This window comes from Pollicipes pollicipes, unplaced genomic scaffold (assembly GCF_011947565.3).
Source record: "Pollicipes pollicipes isolate AB1234 unplaced genomic scaffold, Ppol_2.1 Scaffold_4881;HRSCAF=5763_pilon_pilon_pilon, whole genome shotgun sequence".
Taxonomy (NCBI): domain Eukaryota; kingdom Metazoa; phylum Arthropoda; class Thecostraca; order Pollicipedomorpha; family Pollicipedidae; genus Pollicipes; species Pollicipes pollicipes.
The window spans coordinates 37115623-37137049 of record NW_023596576.1 but is presented as its reverse complement, the minus strand read 5'-3'; the positions used below and the strand labels follow the sequence as shown (position 1 = coordinate 37137049).

The following is a 21427-nucleotide window of genomic DNA, read 5'->3' as shown; positions in this document are numbered from 1 at the left end:
GGTTATCAATCACCGCCGGCCGCCTGTTTGCTCTGGGCAATAGGATCACGGTATTGACCGGCACGCCCGGGCGTCCAGCCGCACTGCCAGCACGGACACCCCAAGAGCTCGTCGTCACTGGCTCTTGTGGAAGCAGTCTCACTTTGGCAGTTGCTGTGAGCGACTTGATCGAGGTGTAGACAGGAATGAAGACATCTTTACTCGACCGAACACATTTTGGGTATTTGATGCTAGATACCTAATGGCATGCAAGTTCAACTGCGATCATTTAACATCATCTGTCCCCAATCGCGTTAATGTGAAATGACAGATCACCTCATTTTGAGACAATTACGAAAATATTTGGTTTCCCCAATGCAATAAATTCCCGGTGCAGACGTGCAGTGTGTCCAACACATGTCCAGTGTTCCCTGACACATAGTGAAGAGGGACGGCAGCAGCGATGAGACCGGAAGCACAAGGGATCCCCCCTCGGGCCAGGTGCCGGCCCATCGCCGGCGGCCCGACGGCACCGGCGAGCGTGGTAGCTGGCCACTGACGGCGCCGATACCTGTCGCCCCCGGCGGCCGCCGGCACCGACGACGGCGAAGCCCCGCGGTCTCCGTCGGTAATGACGGCCCGCCGCATCGACGGACGGCGCGGTGGCGCCGCGTTGGGAGGGGTGCGCGCCGGCCGTTCCGCACCGGTCCCGGTCGACAGCGCCGACTGCAACTGTACGGCGAGCCGTAGTCCGCACAGGAATTGTCGCCGGTGATAGTCCTCCGCCCTTCGACACCCGACAGCCGGATCGGTGTCATGGTCGTTGACAATAACTGCTTAAAAGTCTTGGAAAGTGGCGAGACAAGGCCTGGAAATCTTCTGTGTGAAGTATCACCTAAACCTACTGAACTTCCAAGCAAGTTCGATGGAACTCAAAGCATCTCGCGTCACCAGCTGTATTATAGCGCCTAACGTTGACACTCCACCCAGGGTATATACCGGGCTATTCGCTTAGTCTATTGACTTGGGCCCCAGCACACCAAAGCGCCGGTCTGTGGCGTGCCATGCTGCACACAGCGCCACGGCCCAGCCCATTGTTGGGCGGCCGCCACGGCGCGCCGCGCTGTGGCGGCCTCGACTGGGGGCCGGCGCGCCGCCCGCCCGCTGACCGCGCCGCCGGCCAGCCGTCGCCGCTGGCCGGCCCGCCGCACCGCGCGGTGAAATGGAAATGCAGCGGTCGGGGTGAAATCAGTGGCGGCTGGCCCGGCGCTGTCGGTCCACTGAACCGACGCGGCGAGGAGCTGCGGTCGCCGCGAACGGATGTCCGCCTCATTTGACTCAAACTCGGGCTGGGCCGGGACAGCGCGGAGCGGAGACCGGACTGGAGGGGGGGGGGGGGGGGGGGGAGGGAGGAGGGGCATGAAATCCGATCCGATGCGATCGGATTAAGTAGGGCTTGATAAGTCTGGGGCCAGACTCAGAGCCGACCCAGACACATTCAGACAGACGCTGAACCGAATCATGGCGTGCGATCCGTCAGGACGACGCGTGCAGACACGGCCCCAGGCGCCACTGACCACTGATGCCACTGTCGGGCGCCACCCGTCGTCCACCGCTCGGGCAGTGTCGGGTCCCAGGCGCCTGTTGACGCTCCCGCTCTCGAGATGTGCCGGTGCATTAGCTGGTCTGGAACGGATCCGATGCGGTCCGATCACAGAGCACGGGGAGCGTCGGCACCTGGCCCCACCTGCGACTGCAATTCCATCCAGTGCTCCCCTCGTTCGCTCCGGACGAGCTGCTCGAGCGCGTCGCCTGTTCATACTCGGAGAGCCAAGCGCTGACCTTTCTCCCCCAAGCTGAGATGACCTTAAAGACAAACCTTTGCACGGTGGTTGTTGCCGCAATGGAGCGAATTCTGCGCGACGACTGCGTCAACAGGGAGGACGGGCGGCGCTGGTGTCGCTGGAGCCCTTCACGGAGCCCCTCGCAGCTCTGAAATCTATGGGAGCCACGAAACCGCGGAGTCTGCGTGCAAACGCGGGGTCGGTGGGGCGCTAATGACGGCGAACTTGAGCTGGGAGAATGGGTGAGGAGTCACAGGCAGGGCCTGAGCTGAGGGGACGTTGTGGAGTCACTGACAAGGCTTGAGCTGGGAACACAGGCGTGGAGTTACAGGCACGATCTGAGCTGGGTGTCGTGACTCCACGGTTGTAGAGTCACAGACAGGGCTTGAGCTGGGAGGACGGGTGTACAGTCATGGGCAGGGCCTTGCTGGCGCGGCTGGCCGGCGGCGATCCACAAGCGCAGCCCGTTGCATCCCACACAGGTGCCCGGACTGTGCAGCGTCCGCGCGTCGCCGGACACGCCCACCGCCGTGTGGCGCGCCTTCCTGTCGGGTCGGCCCCGGTGCCGGCAGACTCGCACGGTGGAGTGGCTGGGCGCTCGCCGGCTAGAGTAAGCAGCGCTCCCGTTAGTCGAACTTTCCTTGCCGTGTGATTATTGTCGGAACAGCATGCAGAATAAGGAAACCCAACGACCACAGCCCGCATTGTTCGCCGCTGTGTGAGTTAGAGGAATGCTTTCTTGACAGATGTTTGAATTTGCAAGCCCTCTCGCTTGCATAAGGTTGCATTGTATAAATTTACTAACTTTACCTCAGAAATCAAATCCCAAAACCAAAACACCAAAGCGCGTGAATGCACCGTGCCGCCAGAGTGCCCTGTTTACTTGGGTGCAGCCGCAGCACGTCGCTGACGCCCGCGAACGTTTCAACCCAGCGCTGGTTCACAATCGGAGCACGCTCGGGAGTCCAGATCTCGGAAACCCAAGTCGACGTGGTCTTGATCGCTACACGCGTGAGCTGTTCTCGTGACAAGGGCGAAAGATCCATACGTCGAGAGCACCGTTGCGTCAGTAATCACCACATATTGTCCTGCTAGCAGTACAGTTATATTGATGTCATCCTCATGGGGTCTGTAATATTATCTGCTTTCAATAAACAGCGGCACGAATTACGGCACGCCATTCAGCACAGCACAAATATTCCCGGATTCCATTGCCTATCGCTGGTCTCTCTGAACTCCACGTGCCCGGCACTAAGTTTAGCATCACACTTTATTATATGAACATTTATGCCTCCGGCGACAAACGCAGCGTTCTACGTCCACGTATTTCAAAATACGCAGAGCTTGTTGATCTGGCAAACACTGACCGAGCACCGTGCCGACGTGTCGCCGTAGCATTGCAGCGTCAGAGCGACGGCGCTGGCACGGCTCAGTTGGGCCGTCACCGCGCCCGCGCGTCACGTAGCATTGCAATGTCACAGCGACGGCGCTGGCACGGCTCAGTTGGGCCGTCACCGCGCCCGCGTGTCGCCGTAGCATTGCAATGTCACAGCGACGGCGCTGGCACGGCTCAGTTGGACTGCCATCTAGGTCGGGATGGTTGACAGCCGAGTGCCACTTCAGCAGTAAGGCTTCGTGCATAATGAATGCAAAATGGACCGCGCAGCGTGCATAATGAATCACCATGAACCGACGTCGACATTGTTTTTTTTTCTTCCCAACTTGAGCACAGAAACTGCCCGCACACAAATATATGTTGCTTGCTGGGTAAGGTGTATAGATCCTGTGCGTGTTGTGTTGCAAAAGTGAAATTAGCTTACTTTGATCATCGACATCGCGACTGTCACATTAATTGGTCAACAGCGGCCAAAACTAGAGTCTGCTATCTGACAAAATGACTGTTCATATGGCAGCACTCACCATCCTCCATTTCCACGCTCGGTTGTTCGTCCCGGCTCAGCGCTTGGTTGCACATGATGTCAATGCACTAATGTGTGCATTGACGTGGTGCTCTCTGCTGTCAATAGCTGGCGCTTAGTGAGAGCGACGGCGGACAGATAATGGCTTGGTTAGTAGGGCAACTGTGTTGTTATCGCCAAATCCTGGCATGATGCGAAGTTACACTTCTGTTATAAAGTGTATTTCTCGTTGCTAGCTAGCCGCGACCATGGGCTTGGTGGTTACAGTGGTACCATGCTGTGTATGTGAGGCGATTTACACAAATAACAGCAAAGTTCGCACAACCTAGGATTGTCTGCACAGTTGCCGTGTTCGGAAAAATTAGTTCAGTGCTTCCCACGCGTTTTTCATCATGCGACAATAGCCAGCCGCGTAATTTAGGCCCATTGTTAAGAACTTAACCAAAATGAGATCAACAACATACGTGCTGAAAATCATAAACATACCTCCATTGCGTAAAAAAGTAACGTTAATCCACATGCCCACAGTGCCGCCTTAAGCCAGCACGGACCTAGTCACGCTCGTTCAGTCATGCGCACAGCATTGTTGTTCACCCAGTTTTGGGTTCGGCATTTCACGGGACAAAACTGTGCAACTACATTTGCAGTGTACGATATCATTGCGCCAATTTGTGCGGAAAGCATGGAATATGCATTGTGGAAGTGGCATTGGCGAAGTCGTAGAAATTGCGTTTGAAGTTAATTGCATTGAAGCACTTCATGCTACACGCTTTGAACCTTGCTTTAATGAATAACCCGGCCGTGCCTAAATACCCATGCACATGCCTGGATAAACTGCAAGCATTGAACTCCAATGCAAAGCAGGAATCCGAAATTTGACGCCTTCTTTGCGTAAAAAATCCAACTCTTATCGCACGAAGCCACCTCCTTCGTCACCTTTTTTAAAAGCAAGCGTGAGCTGTTATGTCTGCAACCAAAGCGTATTGGGTTATATTCACTTGTTGAAAGCTTTCAAAGATCTGCATGACCGCTCTAGTATGGGAAATAGGGTGCTCCGCTGCCGCGCTGCCCCCCCCCCCCCCTCCGCCCTCATTTCTGTGGTAGCTGTGGAAGTCATGGTCCTCGCCAGGGGGGCACATTCTTAAAGCCGTTAGGAGGGAGCAGGTAAGGTTGATCTAATCTACCTTGAAACTCTGATTTTCCATCGGGCTTTGGCCATGTAATTTGCGTGCCCACTGTCAAAATAAAAAACGGCTTTTCAATTTTTGGCTGGTTCCCACAATTTTTTTGACGCTGAGTAATGGCATACCATTTGGGGGCCGATGTGAAGCTGCCTTGCTTGCAGTTACCTTAGAATATGGTGTACCTCAACGAAAAAAAAATCCTAGGATATCGAATGTGACCGGTGAACAACGAAAATAGATATTGGCTTTCGTTCATCTACGGTGACTGGAAGCGTAAAAAGAGGGCCTTCAAAATATATTTTTTACCCTTTCATGTCCATCTTTCGGGAAATGGTCAAAATTGACATAGTGCGTTCAGATGTTTGGTACCTGACCACCCCTTTGAAATAACCGCTTTCCCAGTGGTGACTTAGCACGATTCCCAGTGTTGCTTACGTTTCAAAGGAATCGTTCCAAGTTCTGGCGCTGAAGTTGTCCCATCAGTATTCTGCCCGCCATGTATTGCGACCACCTGCACCACGGTCTGTCCCCGCATTTCGCCATGAACCGCATTACAATTCCGCACGAATTCGGGTGACTGGGTTTCCGCCGACGGCCGACTCGGACTCGAAGCAGGGTCCTGAGGCGAGCTGGTGCCGCACTTCCCTTACCAGCGCTGGGCAGCACTGCTGGCCGGACAGGTCAGCTATGTGCTGCTGCGGACCGATTGGGGAGTCTCTGTGTGAGCATAAACGTGACAACGGACCTAAAGTCGACCACGCTCCTGCATGAAAGCTCATCGAATCATGTTTTCTCAGAATACAGCCGATGGGCGATATCGCTGACCGGCTGTTCACATGGACATTATTTGGCTATTATCATGCAACAAGCTGCATCTGTCGATTATAGTCTCGCGCTGCAGTGTGCGTGCCCGGCAGAGACCTAGTGTGGGTGGTGCCCCCTGGCCGCGGCCTGCGGGGCGCGCCAGACTCTTCGGTCGTTCGCCTGCTCGGCCGCGCTCCAGCGGCGCGCTCGCCGTCGCCCGGTCCGACCGGCGAGCGCCGCCGCTCGTGACGCCCTGCACCGCCTGGATGCAGCTGGCTGGCCAAGCCGAACCGCCGGCGGCGCGCGCTGGGCCGTCGGCAACGCTCCCGCTCGGCAGCATGCTTCTCACCGCCTTCTCTTGAGCTCTTCATCTTTGTTCAGCTGCTGGTACTCAGAAAACTGAAGTTCGCTCCTGGTCCTCATCCTTGGAAGGCCGGCAGCGCGCACGGCGCGGTTGCTGCTTTTCTATCCAGAAATGCGCCCGCGGCTTGTGGCTACACAAAGACAAGTATGGGCGGAATGTAACTGGAGTGTGCGGGGTTTGACAGCCAAACGTGCGGGCAATGAAGAGTCCGCCAAAAAGTAACCAAACAGGAAGGCCAATGTAACCTCCAACGACGTTGACGTCGATATTTTTCGCCAGGATAGCCTTAGCCCTGGCTTGGTGCGACGCGAGGCAGTTAGTGACACCTTTATCTTTTTGTTTAGGTTGAGTTAGGGAACCTGATTGCGCTTTTGCTGACGCAGCCTTCGTTCGTTTCTGTTGTTGCTCATGGCAACGAGGCCTGTGACTAGTGCGCAAATCGCAAACATCGCGTTCTTCCCATCATTCTGGAGATGGACTTTTCTGGCGGGTCTCGGAACTAGTGTTTTTCACATCTCTAGCTAGCTCCCATCTAGAGCTATGAACACACCTATCCCTAACTTTAAGTCGATTCAGGTGTGGTTGCAACTCAATCTGATTAAGCAGTAGCCCAGGCATAAACTGGCAATCTTACAAGTTCGAAGTTCGCCGAGGACCAATCATGACTGCAGATCGCTCGGTATGAGTGACTCACTCTGTGACTTATTCTTGCTCGTGCCGGGTGAGGCAGCCATGGCTAGGCGATGTACAGTGCCGTTGCGATATTGTTCTGCGATAAAACTTGCTGCAGATGAGTTAACATTTGAGTTGTTATCTGACGTATCATCATCCTTTCCAGGTGAGTGGTACATGCGCAGTTGCATCCCGCGGTACCGCACCTGTCGGAGAGTCAGTGTCACAACATTGGTCGTTAGAGGTCTGCTGTTGCGTAAGTATCTGAGTTTGGCATAGCTGCAGTGCTCTGGCCTTGCGATCATCAAGGCCTGTGCGCACGATAGCGGTAGAGGGCGGCTGGCGCGTTCGGGCACACGTGTGATGCTTCCATGATTGATGGACATATTTTTCATTGCGCCCATCTTTGAGAACAGATGTGGAGTCTGGATAGTCGGTAGGCGGCGCATGAAGCCCACGAGACGAATTCATTAACGACATTGGGGCCTTACGACACACTCACCCGCCGCTCGCCTTGACAGGAAGGGCAGACATCGTGGGGAATCGAATTCCGCACCTCTGGTTTCCCAGACGCGCTATGGGTGTCAACCACTACGCTACCGATACCCTCTATTGCCACGACTTGAACCCCTTCTTTGTGCAAAACGAATGGCGGAGTGTTTACTCAGTTGGCCGCCGGCACGCCCTCGTCGCTAGACAAAGCCTGCTCATATAGTTGTCACGTCCGCGCGGTGCGCCCGCATCCATACCTCTTCGCAATGGTTGCTACAACAATCGTGTCGATATCGACGGAGCTCGGTTGCCAGGGACGCCATCTTTCGGCAGGAGTCGTCATCATGTGCTCGAAGCACGTGCGGTCCGTCAGTTGAAAGCGGCGAGCGGCGGGCGGCCGCGCCCGCCCACTGTGTGTTGTTGAGGCCGCTGCTGCAGGCTGGGCCGCATCCATGGTCTGCCGCCTAGTGTGGCGACACCAGGCGTCCGCAAATAACAAACATGACGATGAGTATCGAATCCAGTGATAGGACTGGCACCACCGACACTCAGCAAACGTGACCGAGCAGATGTATAGGAGCTCCTATTCCACACCTCTAACTAACCCCCAACTTTCCTAAACCCCCAACGTGCCGTTGGATAAGGACAACTTGGAAAAAGCACCGTCTGGCCTGGCCGGGCATCCAGTCCTGATCCGGGCCTCCCCGAGGCTTGGCGAGCCTCCAGGGGTTTGATGGGGCCTCCTTTTGATCATCTGGGGAATCTTGTCGGCCATTGAGACCTAATGCTGGTCATCCTGTTATGAAACAGGTAATGTCTCCTGTTAGCCTCAAGCGCGCCTCATCAGTTGGACGTGGTCTCTTTCGGTCATCTGTGGCTTCCTGTCAGCATGATGGGCGTCCTGAAATTTGGAGGGGAGCAAACAGGTACGTTTGCACTTCTGTGCCACTGCCGGCTGCAAAGAGGCCGGCTGCCTCCTCCTGTCCCCCCCCCCCCCCCCCCCCCACCTTTAAGGAGCCGCCCCTGCTCACGAGCAAGATCGTAACACAAACGCAACGTTAAAAAGTTAGCGTGGTACATACAGCTCCAATTCTAATTTGGGCAGATGCAGACCAGCAACGTCCTCAACAAAATGTAGTTCGCCGATAGCACATTCATAACGTAGATTTATGAGCACAAGCACACTGTGTTCGACCCATTTGTATCCACAAGTGACATTAAAGTTCACATCTTCGGTAGAAATAGGCACAAGCACACACAACCAACTGGAACAGGTCATCAATGGAATGGTGGCGTGCTGCCCATCATTCGCGGTGTCTATTTGCTGGTGTCTGCAGCCGGCCAGCGCTATAACTGGGCCTCATTGCCGCACCCTGCACATAGCGCAAAACAAATTTATTGTCCATTTAAGTGTGCGGCGCGTGGCGAGGCCGCCAACAGCTACGCGGCGGCCAGCGGCGGGGCTGAGTCACGGCCGCGCGGCAGCCGGCCATTAGCGTCCCGAACGGCACGGCGGCGCCGGTCCCGCCCTCGGCCGCCAACCATGCCTCTCCCCGCCGGCCAGCACGCCCGGCGGCGGACCAGCTCTTGCGGCCGGTCACCGACAGATGGCGCGCGCGGATGCCGCCAACCAGCCCATCTGCAGCTGGTTGGTTTGCATGACACATTTTGCGCTTATAATTATGGTGATAATCTAGAAAAAATACGTCTTGTTAGGTACTTACTCATTGGAAATCCATTCCCTTTTTAACTCCAAAACAAAGTCACTTTTTAGGACATATTCAAGTGCGTAGACAGAACGGTTTCCAATGAGTGCTGAGCTGGTACAATATGTTTCTTGGGTATTTCAAATTAAGGACCGCCTTGTGCAGCCGTGTTGCAGGTATATTTATTACATTTTTTGCTCATCTGACCGGTGCTAAAAGTGTAGATATAACATCAGAATATCTTACCCCGGACGTTTAGACATGTCCAACACTCTATCACTAAGTTCATGAGGGTCCAACATTTAGTGACATACTCTCTGCTATCTCAGCGGCCAAGCATCAAGTTTGTTATGTTAAGTTTTCGGGCTTGATTTCCTGAGATGAGACCCGCATTTTCGGCGTTCACCCGCTGAGCAGTGTCATCGCCGGAAACAGGGCCGCGCATGGCAGTCTTACACGCTGGATTGCGTAGATATTACAAAAAAACACCTCAAATATGGCTTGAGAGTTCTTATAGCACAGCACAGGTGTCAAGTTTTGTTCTTTTATGAGGATCCTTCCAACCATGTTGAGTTGGCTCCCCTAATATTGACTTGCTCCCCTAATATTTTTGGCTGGAGCATTACAAAGTGTGCAGGCATATTTTAAAAAGTTCACCATCACACAAAGGCTATCTTATTGATTCTTTCTCCCGGTGGTGTTGTTATGGAGGGTGCAGCCGGGTAACTTGACCCCTCAATTTCCATTTTTCTTGAATGAATTGAGACGTTGCGGTTCAACCATCTGTCTGACGTTTTGTTTAGTTTCGTCGTTCAAATGTAAGCCCAGACACATTTTCCCCCGCAACCTGAACATGATATTGACGCCACTGATTCACCGATGTTGTGGAGGCTCTTTCATGCCGGGCGACATTTGATCTTCCACCCACGGTGGGCTACCAGCCAACATTCTTGTCCTTAAGTTCAGACCTGAATCGCTTTGCTGTAAGGCTTCATGAAAAAAAAACAGAACCCGATTACATTCTTTCGCCTTTGGCACGGCATCGTTGGTTCAGAATACAGATCCAGTTCAACCGGACACGAAAATTTTGCTGGTCTTAAGCTGATGTGCTGAACTTGATTGATTCCACTCCGTACCGCGAGCACTCAGACCCCATCATCTAATTATTTTAATGAATTTTCAACGGATCCATTTTGCCACCGACTCTTATCTTATTCAAAAGGCGCAAAAGGGCTTTTACCGTGACATGCGGCGACGACACTGTCGGCCGCCCTGTAACGAGGATGACGCCATCAAGCCAACGGCAAAATGGCCCACTTACGGGCCATATGCGAACACGTTTCCCTGAAAGTCGAACCCGCCGCCATTCGTTCCCCCACATCGCGAGCATGGTCAATATAGCTTCAGCACTCCACCAAGGTTCGGCTTCGTCACGACGGCCAGTGTGCCTGCACGGCAACATACGTCCTGTTTGCGAGTGTTTGGCGCATTGCTACCAGCGGGCTCGTGGGAAGGTGATGTCTGTAAACTGCCCCCTCATTAACCATGTTTGCAAAAAGGTCACCTGTGACCTAGAAGGCAGTAACGCATAGTCCAACTCGGATAAGCGCATGACATCATTAATTGGAACATTGGTGTTGTTTTTGACATCCCTTACGCTTTTCGGGCCAATATTACGACATGTTTGAGCCTCATTTAGATCCTGTGATCAATGCGTTTTAGGATATTTAGCTGTGCTCTTTTGCCACTTCAGGAAACTCAACGATTCATGATTGAAGGGAGTGTTTCACATTTATATGGGGTTGTGAACTGAAATGGCCATCTAGAAGATCATTTGATGTAGTTCAGAGCCCTGCCATGCTGAAGACCTAAGCCATTGTTTCTGAGGTGCACGCCCGCGAGGATGTGCGGAGTACTTCGGGGATACTATTTCAAGGTCACCTATGCATCTATGACGCCATAATAATGTCATTCAATTCATGTCATGCAAATGGCTATGCAGCAATCAATGCTGAGAACAAGTATTGTCGAGTGGCTCATATCAAGCGTTCATGAGCACAATTTCCATATATAACGACCGTCAGTTGGCTCACAACCAATATGGTGCGAGATGCGATGATGAAATCAAACCATGACGTGTTGTGGAGCATACTTACTAGACAGAGAAATAGTGTTTTTTCCTTTTCCGCTTAAAAGCATACCATTGGTTATAAGTGAGCTTATTTGCATGATCAGGAGTCATCTATATCTGATGTTTGCTAACATATCTTCCAATGTGGAGCATCCCCTTGAAATCAAACCTTCAGACTGACAAGGGAGAAGGGCATCGCCGTCCGCGGCAGATAATGATACCAAAAATATCTGCGGTTAAGCTGCAAGGCACTGCGGATATCCGGAGCTCGTTTGACTCGACTTGCATCAGCCAGATACGCAATCATTGTGGAGGCGCTGTCTGCATCTCAGCAAGCACGCCCTCGATGTTCGGGTGTCACTGGGAGGCGGACCGGCATGGCTCGGGTAGGACTGGGAGGCGGACCGGGACGGCTCGGGTGGGACTGGGAGGCGGACCGGGACGGCTCGGGTGGGACTGGGAGGCGGACCGGGACGGCTCGGGCGGGAGTGGGAGGCGGACCTGGACGGCTCGGGCGGGAGTGGGAGGCGGACCTGGACGGCTCGGGTGGGACTGGGAGGCGGACCGGGACGGCTCGGGCGGGACTGGGAGGCGGACCGGGACGGCTCGGGCGGGGGAGTGGGAGGCGGGCCGGGACGGCTCGGGCGAGAGTGGGAGGCGGGCCGGGACGGCTCGGGCGGGAGTAGGAGGCGGACCGAGACGGCTCGGGCGGGAGTGGGAACCGGACCGGGACGGCTCGGGCGGGAGTGGGAGGCGGGCCGGGACGGCTCAGGTGGGTCTGGAAGGCGGGCATGGGGTTAGTCGGGGCTGATATAACTTATTTTCTGAATTTGGACCGGTCAAATACCGGTGCAGCAACACAGATAACGATGCAAGGATGGTGTGCGAGGATTAGGGCAGGGTGGATGTTCAAGCCGGGGTATTCCAGGCTGACTTGTCGTCAGATGCGACCCTCGCACCTGGTCGATGAGCTGACCTGACATGACCTTACCTCAGGTGCGGACGCTGTTTGTGTCGGGTCTACCAATGGACGCCAAGCCCAGGGAACTGTATCTTCTCTTCCGAGAGTACGAGGTGAGAATGGCGAATGTAAAAAGCTGTTTACGCCGCTGAAGTTATTCCATTCCTTCTTTCCACGTTTGCATGGCAGTTATCTATTATGTACATGTGCGTTGTGATTTGTTTAAGATTCGGCGACCCGAGGCCGTTTTCCCAGCGCATTTGTGAGTAAATTTGAACCATTTTTCTTAGCAATTCACTGCAATCGGTGAAACAAGGGAGGGGAGGCATAGTACGAAACGACTCTGGCGACGATGCAGGGCTTCCTTGGACTACAATACCTGGACGGGCCAGCTCTGGCGCCTTGCTTGAAAGGAATGCTTCCAACTAAGCTATCCATGCGATTGGCGTGATTGGCTTTTATCACTGATTCCTGTTGCATCACTTGTATCTTCTTTTCTCAGGGCTATGAGAGTTCCTTGCTCAAAGTCACGAGCAAAAACGGCAAAACGTCGTCACCAGTGGGGTTCGTCACCTTTAACACCAGGGATGAAGCGGAAACGGCGAAAAACAGGGCGCAGGTGCGTACGCGCGACGGCTTCCCACGATGACTGAAAGGGCTTCCCGGGACTGTTGAAACGGTCACTCAGGACTATTGGGATGGTCTGCCGGGACCTCTCAGACGGTCGCCCGGAGCTATTCAGATGATTGCCCGATACTACTCAGACGGTCGTCCGGGACTACTCAGACGGTCGCCTGGGACTACTCAGACGGTCGCCCGGGACTACTCAGACGGTCGCCCGGAAATGTTCAGGCGGTCGTCCGGTACTATCCAGACGGTCGCCTGGGACTACTCAGACGGTCGCCCGGGACTACTCAGACGGTCACCCGGGACTGCTCAGACGTTCGCCCGGAGCCTCTCAGACGGTCGCCCGGGGCCTTTCCGACGGTCACCCGGGACTGCTCGACGGTCGCTCGAAACTATTGTCTGTCGGCTGTCGCTCGCGACCACTCAGGGGACATCTCCAGGCTGACTAGCTGCATGCAAGCACTATAGCTGCATGCAAGCAAAGCTAGATTTAGTGAATACAGTGCTTGCCCTCACTTGACAGATGCGTTTGACGGGACACCGCGCCTTAACATGAACCACCATGACATTCACCATCACAAACGTGCGGATGTTGCGACTCCTGGCATGTGTCACTTTGCCCGCGTGTAAACGCGCGCGAATATTGACCAACGGCGTGGCATGCTGACGCCGGCTGCCGTGTGTGGCACAGGGCGCCCGGTTCGACCCGGACCTGCCCCAGACCATCCGGCTGGAGTTCGCCAAGAGCAACACCAAAGTCAGCAAGCCCAAACAGCAGGTGTCGGCCGCAGCACCGCACCCCGCACTGATGCACCCAGCCTTCTCACCCGGACGTGAGTACCCGGCCTCAGACGCACCCGGCCCTCTCACCGGAGCGCCGCCCGTGCTCACGCGCAGCCGGCCCACTGGTGTCAGCGAGAGTGCAGGCGGTCCGAGTAGCCTGTTACCGTGCCCAAACCAGCCAAGCGCCAGAACATGCGTGAGTATCCATCTTGCACACCCTGCTTTCTCACCAGACATTGGGTACTCTCGAACAAATGCACGAGTAGCCTTCTGAGCAGGTTCTAGATGTGGTGCTTCAAATTCTCCATGGCTAATCTGTCGCCATGTAAATATGACTGTTCCACGCATACCCATCATAGACGCACAGCAAATATATCCACCAGCGTTTGATACGAGCATTTCACCACAATAAGTTCAATTGACCATGAATGTCGCTGATGGTGACTGGCTTCAGACCTTCTGGCCATGGATCACCGGTATAGCGTCGGTTGACCTTGTGCGCTCCGCAGCTTCGCATATTTGGGTGCAGTGCATATACTTTTGTTAGCCGCCTACGAATTCGGATTTGTATCTACGATTTTGTTGCCTTTTAAGCCATATTAAGTTATGAAAAGTGGGGTATTTTTATCGCAATGGTATGTTCTTGATAGCAGTCATAGCTTATGTGAGAGCAAGCAGTACGTTGCATGGTAAGGGCAGCAAGTTTTCTTTTTTCTGCAGCGATGTTTTTGGCGGCCGCCGCTCTACCGTCTCTAACATCACCTCTTGATGTCTACAGATGTGGGCAGCTTCTACAGTCCCGGTGCCGACATCTGGCAGCCGCACCCGGCGCTGGCGTACGGCGCTGACGTGCCCGGCACCATGCAGCACCCGCAGCTACTGCACCCCGCCCTGCAAGCCACCCAGCTGCCGGTGAGAGTCCGACCCGGCCGGCTCAGGTCACAGAGACGGGGTCAGGTCACAGAGAGCGGCAAGGTCACAGAGGCCAGCTCAGGTCATAGAGAGCGGGCGAAGTCACAGGGACAGGGCTGGGTCACAGAGAGCGGCAAGGTCACAGAGACCAGCTCAGGTCATAGAGAGCGGGCCAAGTCACAGAGACAGGGCTGGGTCACAGAGAGCGGCTATGTCACAGAGCCCAGCCCAGATCATAGAGGGCGGCTCAGACTACAGAGACAGGGCTGCGTCACAGAGGCCAGTTCAGGTCATAGAGAACGGGCCAAGCCACAGAGACAGGCCTGGGTCAAAGAGACCGGCTCAGGTCACAGAGAGCGGCTCAGGTCACAGAGAGTGGCTCAGGTCACAGAGAGTGGCTCAGGTCACAGAGATAGAGTCAGGTCACAGAGACCGGCTCAGGTCACAGAGAGTGGCTCAGGTCACAGAGATAGAGTCAGGTCACAGAGAGCGGCTCAGGTCACAGAGAGTGGCTCAGGTCACAGAGATAGAGTCAGGTCACAGAGAGTGGCTCAGGTCACAGAGAGCGGCTCAGGTCACAGAGATAGAGTCAGGTCACAGAGAGTGGCTCAGGTCACAGAGATAGAGTCAGGTCACAGAGACCGGCTCAGGTCACAGAGCGGGTTAGGTCACACAGACAGGCGTGGCTCTGGCATTTGCGGCTCCCTGACCGGCTTCGTTAGCAGATGGTAGCTATCAAAAGAGAGCCGAGGAGCCACATCAGTATCTGTGGCTTTCAGAGAAAGCTGACATATTTTTAAAGATGCGGTGGGTGCGTCATTAGGTGGGCGTGATTGATTTCCAGGCACAGTGCCCTAGTTAAGTAACACAGAGCCCAATACTGTCCCCCAGAGCATCTGTTACCTGCAGTGCCCTAGTGCAGCACCACAGAGCCTGCTCCCCCTAGAGCAACTGTTACCTGCAGTACCCTAGTGCAGCATCACAGCCTGCTCCCCCTAGAGCAGATGTTACCTGCAGTGCTCTAGTGCAGAATCACGGAACCTGCTTCCCCCCCCCCCCCCCTTAGAGAATCTGTTACCTGCAGTGCCCTAGTGCAGCACCACAGAACCTGCTCCCGGCTAGAGCAGCTGTTACCTGCAGTGCCCTAGCGCAGCATCACAGAGCCTGCTCCTCCTAGAGCAGCTGTTACCTGCAGTGCCCTAGTGCAGCATCACAGAGGCTGCTCCCCCCCCCCCCTCTAGAGCAGCTATTGCGTGTAGTGCCCTAGTGAAGCATCACAGAGCCTGCTTCCCCTAGAGCAGCTGTTGTATGCAGTGCCCTAGTGCAGCATCACAGAGCCTGCTCTTCCTGGAGCAGCTGTTACCGGCAGGGCTCTAGTGTAGCATCAAAGAGCCTGCTCCCCCTAGAGGAGCTGTTATATGCAGTGCCCTAGTGCAGCATCACAGAGCCTGCTCCCCCTAGAGGAGCTGTTATATGCAGTGCCCTGGTGCAGCATCACAGAGCCTGCTCCCTCTAGAGGAGCTGTTATATGCAGTGCCCTAGTGCAGCACGGGGTCTCAAAGCGTCGTCGCTACATAGTCAAGACCCATAGCATTCTCCCCTGCGCGGCGTCCGAACCGAGTGGCCACGCGAGGACTCACAGCGCTCAGGGACTGCTCGCCTATTGAGAACAAAACACCGCGCTTCGCACGGGCCGCCAGACCGAAATACGTTCATGTTTATTCATGCACGCAAGCGCCAACGCGAGCTGAAACGGAACACTGTATTGCTCTACACGAGTGGAGAGCTTTGTCATTAATGGACAAGCACGTTCGGCGGCTAGTACAACCCACCATGCGGCACTGCGGTCTGAGAAAGTATGCTAAGCCGACAAGGCTTTTATTAATAGGCGTGTTAAATGCTTTGTTAAACGGTGACCTTGTCGCTGTGACATTGTCATCGATAAGCGCATTCAACAGTCGTGTAGGCGCTTCTCCGCCCCGTAGCTCAATCGGTCAGAGCGCTTACTCCTACCCCATCTGTGGCGGCTTGGGGAGGTTCGAGTCGCCACTCTGCTCGCTGTTTGCCTCCGGCTGGGATGGCCCGCGGCTGATGCCGGCGGCAGCTCAAGGTCAGATAAGGTCAGAGGGCGCGGCGCGCCGAGCCGTGCATGGCGGCGCCTTAAATTTTCGCTGCACAACTCTGCCGTTGAAATGGAAATTCACAATCGGATCGTGGGCCAGGGCTCACGCAATAAGTCGAGATCAGCACGCGCTGTGTTCCGGGAAATCCATTCAATAAAAGTGTTGGGGCTAAGTTTATCATGCAAATGTGAGCCGGAATCGAGTAGACGTATTGCACACTGACGGTATGTAAGAGCGTATGTCAACTCGACTAGATGGCCCTTAACTAGAGCTACAGATGAAATGAAGAACGACGCAGTGGAAAGAAATGTGCACAGAATCACACTTCACCAATTAAAAGGTCAGAACATGATGAGGACACCCACAGGGTGAACTGAACTATGATATTGTTCACTTTCTGGATTTCGTTTTTACTATGAGCGGTGAACGGAGTGAAATATGGGCGTTTGTTTAACTTGTAAAAATTAAACACAGGCTTGTCGGCGTCATTTGACAAAGTCGCTCGTAGCTTGCGGTTGGGATCTGCGATTGGACCACTCAGTCAATTTGTCCTCACCTGAAGGATGGTTGGCTTTTCGTGTAGTCACAGCAACAATGGTAGATGGCACGGTTCGTCCCTTCATAACCCAGTCGTAACGATATTTTTGCAGGATGAGCCGCGAAATTGCTAGCAAGCAACTATATCTCACTGAACTTAACAGTACTTATGAGTGAAGCTAAAATGATAGAAAGATGAGAATTGAAGACGGGCTGGTGAAGGCTATACATTGAAACACATCCTGCCAGTCAGTGAGACGTTTTGAACTCAAAGTGGCCGCCGCAATCGATGCGCCCTTAAAACTCAAATATCGTAGACGTTTGGATAGCAATGTTGAAAGCTGGCCGCGTGGCAAGGTTTAAAGCATCTTTTGTAGCGCGGCAGAAGTGAGGTGATGACAAGCATTGGTATTACCATAGAGATTACACTAGAGCGCAAATGGGAGAAGCTGGTTGACTTGGGGTGCCCACGCGAAATAGCTTTATCAGTGCATCAGACGATTTTGTAAAATTAGGTTGTCGGTGCCATTAATCGGAACGATGAAACCGGAGCTGTTCTTTCAGTGCAGGCTGATGTGGGGCGCCATCCGAGCCATGACCATGTAAGAACAGTCTCCTGCTTCTGCAATAATTACCTAAAAATGGTGCAAAAAAGTAAACTTATGTTGGGGAAAGCGATCCGGATTTCGAATCAGGACGTGATGGTCATAGGCTTGGTCGAAACCTGATTGGGGGTAAGCGTGCCACCGTAAATCAAATGCTGAAGATATCATGCCTGTCTACAGCTTGGACAGCCTGCTTGGACAAGGCAAAAAGACATGTGTATTTCCTTTTCTCCCTTCTCCCTGTCTTTGCTCGGTGGCCATGTCGCAGGGGTGCATGGAAGGTCACATCAGTACATAACAACGGAGGCTGGGCATGTCAGTAGGTGACCAGTGAAGTACTGGTGTAATGTTCTTCAATTAAAATGCCGGTCAGGTACTTTTCTGGTATTATCGGGCGCCACTAAGCTTGTAACACATTTGTTTCTTCCATAGCTTCATCAACTCAAGTAAAATGGGGAAATATATAGCAGTCGTGAGCGAGATGCATGCAACTGTGGTCAAATACCATCAAAGAGCATCAATCAACCTTGGCGCCCACGATAGCACGTGCTCCAGGTACCCCTCATTTCGTTCCACATGTGCAGCATCTCTTGAGCACATATGTCTCACAGTAGCGCGCGTATGGCAGCACTGGTAGTTCACTTGAGTTGAGCTAGCGCCTTCGGATTTTATGAACACAACACATGAGCTAACCCCATATATCATAACATGGCGGCAAGATTGGGCTAGTGCACTGGCCAAAGTGGAGCTGGAAAAAATCAGCTCGAGGTAAAAAGGGCAAGCCCGTTCCTCAATTATAAGGTTGTGAAATGCATTTGCGAGGAACATTATTCACATAGATAAAACAATAGCAATAGCCTTATTCCGCGAAGAAAAAACAGAAGAATGGAGGTATAGATGCATTGATGTTTCGGCAACATGCCTCTATCGAAACAATAGCAGAAATGCTTTTGTTTCCATAAATATTTTGATGTTGTTTCAAGAAAGGCATGTTGCCGAAATATCAATGCATCTATATCTCCATTTTTATGTTTTTTTCTCCGAAAAATAAGGCTATTACTACCGCCTAATCTGAGTTTGTTTCTCCTGCTACTATTTACCCTTCTCTTGTCATGTCTAAATTTTGCGGCACCGAAATCGTTTTCATGAATTTAAATTTCATATGTAAATAAAATAAGTAGGAATGCGTGCTCAGACTTACACCTGTTTCAATCAATGTACTTCCTTTTATAGACAGCCCGTACATCAACACCGTGCAGGTCTCAAAGTCCTAAGTCCAGTCTTAAGTCTTAAGGCAGCTGCACCACCAGCAGCTGCCATAGAAACGCCCGACAGTCGATGGACGCGGCGACGCTGCCATGCGGCCCGACAACGGCCCGGCCGTTTTCGAGTCACCGGTATTCGGTGCGTTCTTCGCACGCGGCGGTCGATGCCGGCACGCCTGGTGGCCGCCGCCACCGTCCGGCACGCCCAGCTATATCGACCGGCCACCCCGCCGCAGGTGGACAGTGGACCTCGGGCCAGGCACCCACTGCGGCCCTGATGGCCGCCCCGACTCAGCCATCGAGCGGCTGCCTACGCTGCGTGTAGCTCAAGGGCCCTGGACTCGGGTTTTCAGGGTGGCTGGGCTACCAACTTTCGGAAAATTTGATATCGGAATTAAACTGAAAGCATTAGTAGTAAAGGCGAGCTGGCGTTCTGAGTGTTGGCTGGAAACGAACTTATCAATAACTGGCTAGAATCCTCTTGAAAAAGGCACCATATTCATTGCGCATGCCCATTCTCCAGCATACAAATGCTTACTGTTCTTGGAAATTGTGAACGACTGTACTTGTTAGTTGTGCCTCCGACTGCTGCAGTCGTCGTGGAGCCCTGCGTGACCCCGCCGTGACCCGTCCCTTTGCTGGCAGGCGCAGCTGCAGCTGTCGTGGAGCCCTGCGTGACCCCGCCGTGACCTGTCCCTTTGCTGGCAGGCGCATCTGCAGCTGTCGTGGAGCCCTGCGTGACCCCGCCGTGACCCGTCCCTTTGCTGGCAGGCGCAGCTGCAGCTGTCGTGGAGCCCTGCGTGACCCCGCTGTGACCCGTCCGTTTGCTGGCAGGCGCAGCTGCAGCTGTCGTGGAGCCCTGCGTGACCCCGCCGTGACCCGTCCCTTTGCTGGCAGGCGCATCTGCAGCTGTCGTGGAGCCCTGCGTGACCCCGCCGTGACCCATTCCCTTGCCCGCAGACACAGCCGCAGCTGTCGTGGAGCCCTGCGTGACCCCGCCGTGACCCGTCCCTTTGCTGGCAGGTGCATCTGCAGCTGTCGTGGAGCCCTGCTTGACCCCGCCGTGACCCGTCCCTTTGCTGGCAGGCGCAGCTGCAGCTGTCGTGGAGCCCTGCGTGACCCCGCCGTGACCCGTCCCTTTGCTGGCAGGCGCAGCTGCAGCTGTCGTGGAGCCCTGCGTGACCCCGCCGTGACCCGTCCCTTTGCCGGCAGGCGCATCTGCAGCTGTCGTGGAGCCCTGCGTGACCCCGCCGTGACCCGTCCCTTTGCCGGCAGGCGCAGCTGCAGCTGTCCGTGGAGTCCTGCGTGACCCCGCCGTGACCCGTCCCTTTGCCCGCAGACACAGCTGCAGCTGTCGGGCCTGAACACGATGGGCTCGCTGCCGCTGCTGTCTCACGGCGGCCTCGGCTCGCCCACCTCACTGGCCGGCAACACGCCCTGCTCCACGCTGTTCGTGGCCAACCTCGGCCAGACCATCACCGAGCAGGAGCTCAAGGAGGTGTTCGGCAGGTGAGACGCCGCCGGTTGGACAGCCGGGATCGGACGGCGGGGCGGAGTAGACGCCATGCTGCACTGGTGGAAGCTCACATTAGCGGAGGCTTGCCTGGAGGCGCTGGTCTTGGTCGGGCTGTGCTTCGAACCCGTGGTGTGACTCGGCATCCCCGGCTGTCAGTCGCACTAACTGCCAGCAAACTCACCGAGCAGCCGCCTCAAGAGCCGGCAAGCCTGCAGAGTGGCATCTCACTGGTTTCCAAACTTACCCAACATCCCGTTTCCCGGACAGATAATCCCACAGACACAACACAGCCCACATCGACATCTACGAGCCTGTGTTTCATTTCTACTCAAATCCGCGTTTTTCACCTAAAAACATTGCCTCAGCTAAACAGCAGATGCTGCCGGGCCCACCGCTCGGCGTCAGCTGACTGGGGCGTCGAGAGGCGCTGGTGAGCGGGCTCACCCTACTAACTGGTGCAGTCCACCCGGCGCGAGCACCCAGCTGACGCACCCTGTCCTGTGCCGCTCACAGCTTGCCTGGGTTCACGCGGCTGCGCATGCTCACCAAGGGCGGCTCGCCCGTCTCGTTCGTCGAGTACCAGGACACAAACCACGCGGCCGTCGCCATGGCGATGCTGCAGGGCTTCGTGTTGTGCCCGGACCGAGGCGGCATTCGAATCGAGTACGCCAAGACCAAAATGGTGGACAACGGTGAGCAGCGGTCTGTGGCGTCCCATTTGCTGGGTTTTGACGAAGCTGTCTGGTTGAAATGGCAGATCGCAAACCAGCAGCATAACAAAGGGCAGGCACATGGAGCGTGGCTGCTCTGTGTTTGAGTGCCCATTTGTCGTATGTCCGCCGGTGCGCCGCGCGCAGGGGTAACCCACCCTGAGTTGCTCACTTTAGTGAGGTATAGCAACATTATTCTATTGACCGTCCTTTGTAATAAATTATATTAATGGATATTTTTTGTATATATATATATATATATATATATATATATATATTAATGTGTTGTAATC

General features: G+C 54.4%; 1 protein-coding gene across 1 annotated transcript in view; it reads left to right on the top strand.

Moving 5' to 3' along the window:
* The window catches only part of LOC119101174 (protein couch potato), a 37025-nt gene that overhangs the window by 12743 nt on the left and 2855 nt on the right, over positions 1-21427 (top strand). The window contains exons 2-7 of the mRNA XM_037224455.1: positions 12092-12169; positions 12559-12675; positions 13375-13516; positions 14245-14378; positions 20248-20417; positions 20938-21116. Of these exons, the coding sequence (XP_037080350.1) occupies positions 12092-12169; positions 12559-12675; positions 13375-13516; positions 14245-14378; positions 20248-20417; positions 20938-21116 (820 nt within the window). The remainder of the gene's footprint in view (positions 1-12091; positions 12170-12558; positions 12676-13374; positions 13517-14244; positions 14379-20247; positions 20418-20937; positions 21117-21427) is intronic.